This window comes from Lethenteron reissneri, chromosome 43 (genome assembly GCF_015708825.2).
Source record: "Lethenteron reissneri isolate LAM-NWPU_2019-01 chromosome 43, ASM1570882v1, whole genome shotgun sequence".
NCBI lineage: Eukaryota > Metazoa > Chordata > Hyperoartia > Petromyzontiformes > Petromyzontidae > Lethenteron > Lethenteron reissneri.
Window position 1 is genome coordinate 3,487,823 of NC_083821.1, and position 12,191 is coordinate 3,500,013.

General features: G+C 51.0%; 1 protein-coding gene across 1 annotated transcript in view; it reads right to left on the reverse strand.

The window, feature by feature from the left end:
* Positions 1-338: 338 nt before the first annotated feature.
* LOC133353369 (collagen alpha-2(IX) chain-like) overlaps positions 339-12,191 on the reverse strand; it is a 37,525-nt gene continuing 25,672 nt past the window's right edge. The window contains exons 16-19 of the mRNA XM_061569561.1: positions 7,525-7,701; positions 5,870-5,960; positions 2,106-2,183; positions 339-1,615 (exon numbers count right to left, since the gene is read on the reverse strand). Coding sequence (XP_061425545.1) covers positions 1,413-1,615; positions 2,106-2,183; positions 5,870-5,960; positions 7,525-7,701 — 549 coding nt within the window. The 3' untranslated portion in view covers positions 339-1,412. The remainder of the gene's footprint in view (positions 1,616-2,105; positions 2,184-5,869; positions 5,961-7,524; positions 7,702-12,191) is intronic.

Consider the following 12,191-nt stretch of genomic DNA (forward strand, 5'->3'; position numbering starts at 1 on the left):
TCGGCGCGGGGTGTCGGAAAAAAAGACCGTTTGCGCCAATTCTTTGGTAGTTTCTTGCTTTTATTTGAGGAACGCCGTGCAGGGTGCAGAGACCCGAAAAGGAAGATGATTTTGACTGTAATGCACTTTTTGCCACAGTATATTTACATCGATTGTTGTGTTCACTACGGGCGGGGGGGGGGGGAATTTGTTGAATTAACAACCCCCAAAAAAGTCGTCTTCATCTCGACACGAAACCAAAAACCCGAGCCCTCAACGGTAAATCTTCCAGCTCGACACGCTGTTTGGTGAACGCACGTTTAACAATTTGATGATGTAATGACATGCTCTTTTTGTAAAAAAAAAAATGTACAGATGTTTTATTTTTTTTGCACTCAAGTTTTTTCCCCAGGTGGTTAAAAAAATAAGCGTCGTATAAACATTTTATATTCACCATTGCACACTATTTGAATTAAAAACAAATGTCTGGACACCATCACTCTGCTGTTCTTTGCACAGTGAATCCACCGGGTTATTCACAGCGTGGACAAGCAAATATAATAATAAAAAAATACGACTTTTAAAGTGACCAAAATCAAAGAAGCAAAATAAAAAAAATGCACTTCCAAAACTGGCGATTTGCTCAGACCGTTCACAGGCCATCTGGGAGGTCCCAAGGCACATAAAGGGAAGTATGGACTGCACTTGTATGAACATTGGGCACAGCATATTTTATAATAGAATAGCACCACGTGAAGGAACATTTGCTTTAAAGAAAAAAGAGGTGTGCATTCCGATCAACCCAACTCACTGCTCCGCCGGAATGTTTACTTTTCATTTTTTATTTTTTTTTACACCGAAAATAATTAAGAAAATAAACTCCGGAGGCGCCAGATCAACTCCTCGACAAGATGGCCCACAACGCAACATCGCACCGCCCTCGGGATTTGTACCCATTGTTGGCGACGCGTTCTCTTTAAACAAAAAAAAAATATTTAAAAAAGTTCGACCGTTAAGGAGGCAATCGCCAACAACACACGAATCAGGCACACGCCAGGTTTCCCGATGTGCGCGCTCACACACGGTTACATTAAAGCAAGACCGCACGCCGCTTTAACTCGCACGGGAACACGCGCACGACCCGCAGTAGCTCTTGGAAACTGCCTCCACCGAAAGAGCCGGATTTGAAGACGTTCTCTCGCTTTCTCTCGAGTCCCCCCCCGCCCGCCCCGCGTGTTAAGCGTGTAACGTTGGCCCTGGGAGGGGCAGCTGAAGCTACCGCGTTCTCAAGGAGGCGCGCGGGACGAGGACCGTGCTGCCCTTTTGGTAAAACACGGAACCAGGGGAAAGGGGGGGAGGGGCGGGGTTGGTGGGGCGAGGGGGGACGGCAGACGGATGACGAGGTGTGGCCTAAGAAGTCCTGTGCGCGGGCCTTAAGACTGTCGCTTGTGGCTTTTGAGGAGGCCGATGGCGGCGTGTAGGCCGAAAGGCGGCGCCCCGCAATCGCGCGCCTCGCACTTGCCGAGCTCGCCGGGCATGCCGGGTTGGCCAGGGGGGCCCGGTCGGCCCCGGTAACCCCTGGGGCCCTCCATCCCAGGCACGCCGTCCTTCGCGATGCCCGGTATTCCTGGCGCGCCTGCGTCCGGGATAACGGGGTGAGACGGGCGACGCAGAGTGGCACATTCGCGTAACGCTCTCTCTGGTTCAGGTTTACGCGTGTTTGATGCTATTTGCTATCGGCGCTCTGTCCTGCCTGTGTATCTGTGACGGTGGGTGGGGTGAGGTGTACGATGGATCTCGTGAAGGTGATCAAAGATGAAGAACGCCTTTAGCGCAATGTCCCGTTGATATTCAGGACTTACGTGGATGACAACCGGCCACGTTGATTACAAGGGGTTACCCATACACTTGGAGAGACACAAACTAAGGACGAATGCACTACTTGCAATTAAGAACATGTGCTTTGCCCAGACGGTGCTGCCAATTAAATACGAATCTCTACGCGATCCACCAACTATTTTTTACTCCGATGTGCTGGCGTTGACATGTCGCGCTTGGCCACACAGCCTGCCACTGGGGCAACGCGTGGGCGCAGTGAATGTTGCAATCCTGCACTGTCCACTCACCGACGGGACCCTGTAGGCCATCCAATCCAGGCAGCCCAATGCCTGCCGCTCCTTTGATTCCTTTGATCCCCGATTTACCTTGTATTCACACACAAAAGACAAAGACAAAGATCCCCCCCCCCCGTATAGCCTTAACAGACTTTTGGGGCAAGTGCTGTTCGTGAGCGCCTGTGAATGCCGGCACGGTGGCACACAAGGGGGTGGGTGGCCAGCGCGACGCCCAGGTCACCTTTGTCTCCCCAGTGCTGATGTTTACACACTGCACGAGGTACTCATTTGAGGCTCGGGGAGGGCCAGGACCGGTTCAGATGATCGTCACCGGTGTTAGCCGTGAGCGGGAATTGAACTCGGGTCGCCGGGTTCGTAGCGCAGCACGCTAACCGTTGCAGTAATGCTCACCTCGCATTCACACACACACACCCACAATGACAAATATATCCATCCAGTTGAGCCACACACCCTGCTGGAGCAGGTGTTGTTAGTGAGTGCCTATTAAGGCCGGCGTGACACTTCAAATGGGAGGATGCTGCCCAAACTTACCTTGGCCACACCTTTGCTACCTTCCCCAACGCTGCTACTCAAGGCACAGACCACACCACGTGATCATCTCATGCCGAGTTGACCAAGAGGAGGACCAAACCAGCTATAGACACTCAATGCAACTGCTGTCATCCACGACCAAGGTATCGAACTCATGTCACTAGAATTGAAGTGCAGTGCACTGACAACTGTGGCATGCTCCACATAGACACACAAATGCACATTTACAGCAACTAAACCTTACAGTGGCATAACATGCATCTTCTTCGCGAGTGTACACACACACACAGTCCATTTGTCGACCCACTGCTGGATGACGACCTCTCAACGTCATAGGGGTCACGAGGATCAGCCAAGCATTGTCCACGAGGCTGGTCGGTGTGGGTTTTCGAAGGTGCGGGAAGCATGGGTAGTGGGGCATGGCGCAGCAACACGGGGGTTGGCAAACCTGCGAATTTGGAGCCGAATGCGGCTCTTTAAGGACTGCGTTGCAGCTCTTCAAATAGTGAGTTTTTTTGCCGAATTCGAAAGAAAAATGGCTCTTCTTGTTATTTTGGTTGCCGACTGTTCACTATGCAGTTTACCGTGGGAGTCCAGTTTACCGTGGGAGTCCAGTTTACCGTGGGAGTCCAGTTTACCGTGGAAGTCCAGTTTACGGTGGGAGTCCAGTTTACCGTGGGAGTCCAGTTTACCGTGGGAGTCCAGTTCACCATGGGAGTCCAGTTCACCGTGGGAGTCCAGTTTACCGTGGGAGTCCAGTTTACCGTGGGAGTCCAGTTTACCGTGGGAGTCCAGTTTACCGTGGGAGTCCAGTTTACCGTGGGAGTCCAGTTTACCGTGGGAGTCCAGTTTACTGTGGGAGTCCAGTTTACCGTGGGAGTCCAGTTTACCGTGGGAGTCCAGTTTACCGTGGGAGTCCAGTTTACTGTGGGAGTCCAGTTTACCATGGGAGTCCAGTTTACCGTGGGAGTCCAGTTTACCGTGGGAGTCCAGTTTACCATGGGAGTCCAGTTTACCATGGGAGTCCAGTTTACCATGGGAGTCCAGTTTACCGTGGGAGTCCAGTTTACCATGGGAGTCTAGTTCACCGTGGGAGTCCAGTTTACCATGGGAGTCCAGTTTACCGTGGGAGTCCAGTTTACCGTGGGAGTCCAGTTTACCATGGGAGTCCAGTTTACCATGGGAGTCCAGTTTACCATGGGAGTCTAGTTCACCGTGGGAGTCCAGTTTACCATGGGAGTCCAGTTTACCATGGGAGTCCAGTTTACCATGGGAGTCCAGTTTACCGTGGGAGTCCAGTTCACCGTGGGAGTCCAGTTCACCGTGGGAGTCCAGTTTACTGTGAGAGTCCGATTCACCATGGGAGTCCAGTTTACCGTGGGAGTCCGGTTTACCATGGGAGTCCAGTTTACCGTGGGAGTCCAGTTTACCGTGGGAGTCCAGTTTACTGTGGGAGTCCAGTTTACCGTGGGAGTCCAGTTTACCATGGGAGTCCAGTTTACCGTGGGAGTCCAGTTTACCGTGGGAGTCCAGTTTACTGTGGGAGTCCAGTTTACCATGGGAGTCCAGTTTACTGTGGGAGTCCAGTTTACCGTGGGAGTCCAGTTTACCGTGGGAGTCCAGTTCACCGTGGGAGTCCAGTTCACCGTGGGAGTCCAGTTTACTGTGAGAGTCCGATTCACCATGGGAGTCCAGTTTACCGTGGGAGTCCGGTTTACCATGGGAGTCCATTTTACCGTGAGAGTCCGATTCACCATGGGAGTCCAGTTTACCATGGGAGTCCAGTTTACCGTGGGAGTCCAGTTTACCGTGGAAGTCCAGTTTACCGTGGAAGTCCAGTTTACCGTGGGAGTCCAGTTCACCGTGGAAGTCCAGTTTACCGTGGAAGTCCAGTTTACCGTGGAAGTCCAGTTTACCGTGGAAGTCCAGTTTACCGTGGAAGTCCAGTTTACCGTGGGAGTCCAGTTTACCGTGGAAGTCCAGTTTACCGTGGGAGTCCAGTTTACCATGGAAGTCCAGTTTACCGTGGGAGTCCAGTTCACCATGGGAGTCCAGTTTACCGTGGAAGTCCAGTTTACCGTGGGAGTCCAGTTTACCGTGGAAGTCCAGTTTACTGTGGGAGTCCAGTTTACCGTGGGAGTCCAGTTTACCGTGGAAGTCCAGTTTACCGTGGGAGTCCAGTTCACCATGGGAGTCCGGTTTACCAATGGGCAGAAGTCCGCAACCTACGATTCTGGAGCAGCGGTCGGCTCATTAAGGAGTGCTTCGTGAGGTTATTTATCAAGGGACCCACCGTCTCGTATTCGCATGTATTGCGGCTCTTGAATCATATTTTTCCCCTCGAATTCGAAAAGAATGGCCCTTCTTGTTTGATTTGGTTGCTGACCCCCGGTACAGCAACAACCATTTATTTGCTGCACTGCCCTCTGCTGACAACATAGCTCCACAGCAGCTGATAATACAGGCTTCATGATTGGTGGTTGCCCATCAAAGCAATATCCAAACTCAAGCCTGCTGAGCTATGATAGCTGACGCGACTGCTGCATTGTGGGTAATTTAGTTGTAAGGCAGATCTTCATATACTAACGCAATTTCCCAGCTGATAAAACTAAGTAATTAATCACGAATGTATTATCCAGCTGCTGCCAATAACAGTCAGGGTGCTTTTCCACTGGCAATTTGTCATTCCAAGTTGCATCCAAATATTCCGGTCTAAAATGACATCTGAATGTGGCTCAGGGCCAAGCAGGACTAGGGGTGGGGTTAATGACGGATCCGTTGTATGTGACGTCAGCCAGTATGACTCAAACGCAGCGGCATATAAGGTCGCACTCATTCCACACAAAGTGCTTGCCACAAATCAAGGAGTATAAACCATCACGTGAACTCCGGTCATCCTCGCTGCAGCGGCTTTTTGCTGGCCATCGAACAAAGATGATCACTGCATCGCTTGCTTACAGAAACGCTTCTGCGGCCGTCTGGAATGCTCATCCTTCCGATATTAGGACGCCACGTGGGGCGATGCACTTTAAAATCATCTCGATAAAAAAAATAATTTCTTGTCCTTCCCCTACAACTCCGATTAGCACGCTTGGCTATGCACGGTACGAAACAAGCTCACACACGTACATTCACGTCCGTGGCACGCATTGGCTGCTGCAGTGGAAAATGGGTACGAGAGTCTTTCTAAGACAACGTTCAGAGACGTCAAGGGTCACACGCACCTCTCTCTCCAGGATCGCCAGGCTGGCCCCCGTCGCCGGTCAAACCCCGGAGTCCAACATCCCCATCGAATCCCACGAGGCCCTGCTCTCCCTGCGCAGCGAGACAGAACGGAGCGGATGGACGAATTAACAGACGGACAGTCAGACGGAGGGACTGACAGAGAGACAAACAGACAGACGGTGAGACAATAGCATAGATTGATGGACAGAGAGTTGGAAAGGTGGACGCACAGTGAGATAGACAGAGAGACAGACACACAGATGGATGGACAGAGAGACAGACGGAGGGATGAACAGACAGACGGACTTACAGACGGACGGAGGCACAGATGGAGAGACGGAAAGAGACTAACGGCAAGTGGATCAATGCTTAAGATAAAGGTAAACACGGTTTGAGTCGATGATTATTCTATCCACAGAGACCAGGCCAAGACATGTGCGACCTTGCATAGACTTCGCAGGACTACACAGCGGTCAACACTGTAACTTATGAATGATGACAGGAAGATGTAACCCAAAGAATAAAGAGCTCTTATGATGTAAGAACACAATTAATTATCCATGCGCTGTCGTGGAGGATTAGTGAAGGAATCGTAAGTTAACAGAAAATTTCACTTTTTTTTTATACAAGAAAAAAATATCCAACTTTTCCAGTCCATGGTCATCCGAGTCACCTGCACTTGTGCTTTTGAGCAGCATTTGTGTGAGCAGGTAAAGTCGGCAATAGTTTTGACCCTCTGGGAATCATCAGCAGAGGCAAGCCCGTCAAACAAATGTTGCTGGGTTTTCAGATGGTGTAGGCAAGAACATTTATCAGTTCTCACGCTAAAGCAGCAAAAAGACTGAAAATACTGCTGTTGCACAACTTGTATATATCTAGGCTGTGTCCCCGGCTCTCTCCGTCACAGGTTTGAAGTTTCATTAGAGACACAAATAAACGTTAAACTCACTTCCTAGTGATGTCACCGGTGCATGACTGACGGATAGGGCATTGTGTCGCTGCAGTGATGTCACCAGCACATCGGCTCCTGAAAGTTGCTTAATTGTAATTTGCCATTCGTGCTGTTCTAGTGAATCCAGAGTGGCATCACGGTGAATGGTGTTCTAGTGAGTGCAGAGTGGCATCATGGTGAATTGTGTTTTAGCGGGTGCAGAGTGGCACCATGGTGAATGGTGTTGTAGTGGGTGCAGAGTGGCACCATGGTGAATGGTGTTGTAGTGGGTGCAGAGTGGCACCATGGTGAACGGTGTTCTAGCGGGTGCAGAGTGGCACCATGGTGAATGGTGTTGTAGTGGGTGCAGAGTGGCACCATGGTGAATGGTGTTGTAGTGGGTGCAGAGTGGCACCATGGTGAATGGTGTTGTAGTGGGTGCAGAGTGGCACCATGGTGAACGGCGTTCTAGCGGGTACAGAGTGGCACCATGGTGAATGGTGTTGTAGTGGGTGCAGAGTGGCACCATGGTGAACGGTGTTCTAGCGGGTGCAGAGTGGCACCATGGTGAATGGCGTTATAGTGAATCCAGACTGACACCATGATGAATGGTGTTGTAGTGAATCCAGACTGGCACCATCGTGAACGGTGTTCTCGTGGGTGTAGGGTGGCACCACAGATTGCCCGTGGGTTGCAGCGATGACCGCTGGCCTTCACACCCACCGGTTTGCCGGGGAGTCCCGGCGGTCCTGGGGGTCCGGGCAAGCCAAGCAGTCCGCGCCCGTTGTTGGGGCAGGCGGCGATGCACGTGCGGCGCAGGGCGCCTGCGTACTTGTCCACCGTCTCCATAACGACGCGCCGGCACAGCTCCGCCACCACCGAGTCGTTGAGGCTTGAGCCCTGCGGTAGCCACAGGCGGTCACGTGGTGGCAGCAGAGGCCCAAGCAGCAGTCCAGAGGTCGCAAACGGGGTTTGATTCCTTACCCGTTACCAAGGTCGCAAATGGGTACCCGTTCCCTACCCGTACCCGTACCCTACCCGAAATGAGTGACAAACGGTGACTCACCAGTGACTCACGGCCTACCCGTACCCGTACCTGGCCGCACCAGGGTCGCAAACGGCTACCCGTACCCGTACCTGGCCGGGTACGGGTAGCCGGGTATCGGGTAGGGTACGGGTATCGGGTACCCGGTTGGGACCTCTGAGCAGCACGGAAACCACCGCCCCCCCCCCCCCCCCAACAAATCACCACCCCGAAACCTTCCCGGCATTTTAGCCCAAACTTCGCCGATGGCACGATTTGGAGGCGAGGGTTTGGTGAATCGCGGCGAGATTATCACGGTTGGCTACGTGCGGTGCGAATGGAGTTCAACGTACACGCGGACGTCGTGGGGAAACCTCCTAGGGCGTTACTTCCCGCTGCACATTTTCTCTGGGGTTGCCGGCACACCGGAGTCGATTGGGATGTCAATGAAGCCAGGAGTCACTGATGCCCAATGCCTTTCAACCGCTCCGCCAGATCCCACAGATGCTTGCACAGTAAGACAACCAACCCTTGACGTTCTGCCCTAACAGCCTCCTACCACCCGCTGCTCTTCGGCCTACTCTTCCGCTTCGTTGCCGGACTCGTTGAAGGCCGGAGTAGGCTTGTGACGAGTAGCCAATACCAGTGCCCGCTATTCGGCACTTAGTGACGGTCACGTCACCACGGCGCCTGTGCCAGGCCAGGTGAACTTTGGGGTCACATGAAGTGTCCATAGCTCGCGAACAGGAGGTCACGGGACAGACCCAGGTGCAATGGGTTGCATGACGAAGGAAACTGGCAGTTGCACCAGTTGTACCTCCCACTGAGCCACCGGGCAATCCGCTCGTTGTTGGAGGGCAACTGCCTCCAACTACCCAGTCGGATCCTTCACGAGAATACTCCACAGAGCAGACGAGTAGCCACAGCCATCGCGAGGGGTATACCGAATGTGGTGTGGAAATATTCTCCGTGTTTGCGGAGCCGAACGGATCCGGCTGCAATTTAGCCTCGGCCCAAATGCCCCGGTCGGCGAGGTGACCACATAGACGGCACAGCAAGTAGGTTTGTGGACCCGGTCTGTGTGTGGACTTTGTTTTATTGGCTCTGATGGTGCATTGTCCTTGAGTTGTGCGCCTTTTGGCGTCATCTGGTCCAACCCATATGAGACTAGGCTCGAAGGAAAGCTGTCTCGGGTGTGGACCAATCAACTTCAAGGACAGTGCACATTATCAGAGTTATGTTCTTTTGTTTGTATTATGACTGCAGGTATTGCGGTCTATGCAAACATGACTCCTTGCAAAAAGGTGTCAGTTTTGTTGCCAGATAGAAGGGTAAAGAACCAATTATCATATTTTTACTGGCAAATGAGGTCCCCATAGTGTAGATGCTTGCCCCGAGCTCTCATACTCTGATGGTGCATTGTCCTTGAGTTGTGCGCCTTTTGGCGTCATCTGGTCCAACCCATATGAGACTAGGCTCGAAGGAAAGCTGTCTCGGGTGTGGACCAATCAACTTCAAGGACAGTGCACATTATCAGAGTTATGTTCTTTTGTTTGTATTATGACTGCAGGTATTGCGGTCTATGCAAACATGACTCCTTGCAAAAAGGTGTCAGTTTTGTTGCCAGATAGAAGGGTAAAGAACCAATTATCATATTTTTACTGGCAAATGAGGTCCCCATAGTGTAGAAGTTTTTAGTTTGTTTGTTAATTCCCCTCGCCTCTGTCCACACCGGCGGTATTAACGGGATCTGCCACAGGCCAGTCGAACGGCAGGTCGCGTGCGGTGAGAATTAAGTGGGGGGGGGGGGGGGGGGGGTACTCCCACGCCTTCCAATTTCGTGTGGCCAGCGTAGAAGAGGAGGCCAAAGGACCCTTCTAAAATTCCTCATTAGCAGAGGCGCATCCGCACACGGTAGTGGCACGGGCAAGTCAATTTATGGCATTCTGAAAAAGGGAGAAAAAATGTAGCGTAGGCCCCATGGGTAGGACCCTGAGATAAATTCCAATTACAACTCGGGTCCCTGGCCTCGCAAAGAAAACAATGGCGATGTATCAACCTTCATTATCCGCATTGTGTTTGGCTTTCGTCTGTGTTAAGGAGTGCCCTCCGCTCGCTTATAAATGAAGCCGATGTATTAAGCTCGAGTTTTTAAACGGGGAGGGAGGGGGGGGGTATCAATTCCCAAATTTAACCCGCATTTTAACCGCCGTGTTTTGTAATTTAGCGCATGACTTCATGTTCAACGTAATTTTAAAATCTTGTACTTTATTAAAACTATATTTGTTTTATAAAGTACAAAAGTTTTTTCTGCCAAATTGTGCCAACCTAATTCCGCCAAGTTTAAAACCTCCATCACATGCCGCTACGTAGGTTTTTTTAGCATCTGTGCTGCATAGATAGCTCTTAAGAGCGTGCTTTCAGGTCGTAACGCGTATCGTTTGGGGCGCCACGGTGGTGAGATGTTCACTACCTCACGTCGTGGGTTCGATCTTGACCCTGACGACGCCTGTTTATTTGGAGTTTGCGGTGTCTCTCTCCCCGTGGTGGTGTGGCTTTTTCTCGGGGTCCTCTGGTTTTTTTCTCCACATTTAGAAACACGCGTTTATAATATTTGGCTGCTATACATTTCCACATGGTAAGCCACTTCATTAGGCTATCATTTGTGGCCAGGTCGCTTCTGAAAAAGAGCTACATAGCTCAGTGGGCCTTACCTGGCAAAATAAAACAAAAAAATGTAGTCCGACGTTTCGGTCTACGTGCTGACAGCTTCTTCAGGAACTGAAACATTAGACGTGACGCTGAACAACATGTGGTAAAAAAACTAAAACGCATCATGTGTCTGGGTTTCACTGCCTTATTTTCTGCCTAAACCCACCACCAGAATGTTTTCTTTCTCGACCCACGAGTGCGCTTTTGTCAAGCTTCTCGTCTGTTTCCATGGTCCATGCACCTCCGATTAGCACGGTTGGCTAAGTGCGGTGCGCGAAAGAAGTTCAACGTACACACCGACGTACACGCGCTTCTCCACACGTCTCATCGACGGACGGATTTTAGACGCGACTTTGCCCCTCTACTCTCTGCACGGAGGAGGACAGCGAAAGACAAGGCTGACACTTGTTCAATAATGTGTCGTTCCCTTCATTCACTTCTCCGTCATACGGTGTTTTGGCTTCTGCCTCCCCCCCCCCCCTTCCATTTATATTCCACAATCACGTCATGAGACAAAGACAATTCCATCCGAAATTATTACAGCGAGCAGTGGACCGACCCACCCCTCCCCCCCCCTGGTTTGGACAATGGTCACGTGAAGTTATCAAAACTATTTCTGAAGCCCTTTCGGTAGGATCTCAGCAGGGCCCGTGTCAAGAGAATGTGTTCCCCCACCCACCCCCGAATGTTTGTTCTGTGAGGAATGAATATCTGTTCCATTTAGGAACCAATATTTGGAAATATAAGAACCTATATTTTCCTGAATATTTGTACCCAACTGTCGTTTTTCTAAGTAACCAAAGCGGATTTTTTTTTTTGCCGGTAGGAACAAATAATCATATTTTCCCGGGGTTGTGCAAATATTAGATCGGAGCCAACATTCACATAGACCGGCGGGCTGAGCGTTCGTCCAGCACGGCAGCAGCCGCCCCGAGTCATCGAGCCTCCCCGCCGTGAACAGCGACGCGTCACCCCCAGCGGTGGCGTGTTCGTCGTTCGCCGCAGAGGAATCGTGGTTCAAACCCAGCGGCCACCCCGATCGATTACTGCGGGCGTTAATAACCGTAGTGATAATGATAACAGCAATAACGATACGCGACTTCCGGTTCACAGCGGGACCCCTCCCCCCACCTACCCCCACGACGGGATTAGCAAGAGTGGGATGTTGCATATTGGCGTCGGGGTTTAAAATTTGGCAAAAACATTTTAATGATGCTGATAATTACTCAATTGAGTTTACACAATGCAATTGTCGCCCCCTACTGGTAGACGAATGCCCCGGGTCAAAGTTGCCAAGTGGGATTATACGGGACCCCTGGAGTTCTCGGCAGGTACATTTTTTTAAAAATATAAATAACTTGACGAGCGGTCCTGTAGTGGTGCTCTTACCAGCTATTCCTTAGCGAAAGAAAGTAAAAAAAAACTCGCTGATTACAGGAAGACCTTGCCGAGTGCTTAAGATGCGTTCCTGGAGAAGTGGGCGCTAACCAAATCGGTGCTAAAAGGAGTCGTCATACCACTGCATATAGGGGGGATGCGTTCCTGACAGCGTCATTGTTTTCCTATGAGCAATATACGAGGGCCTCTCACTGCGTATCGGTCATAGTGATTAAACTAATAATACAGGTGGTGCACATGACTTAATGAATAAAAA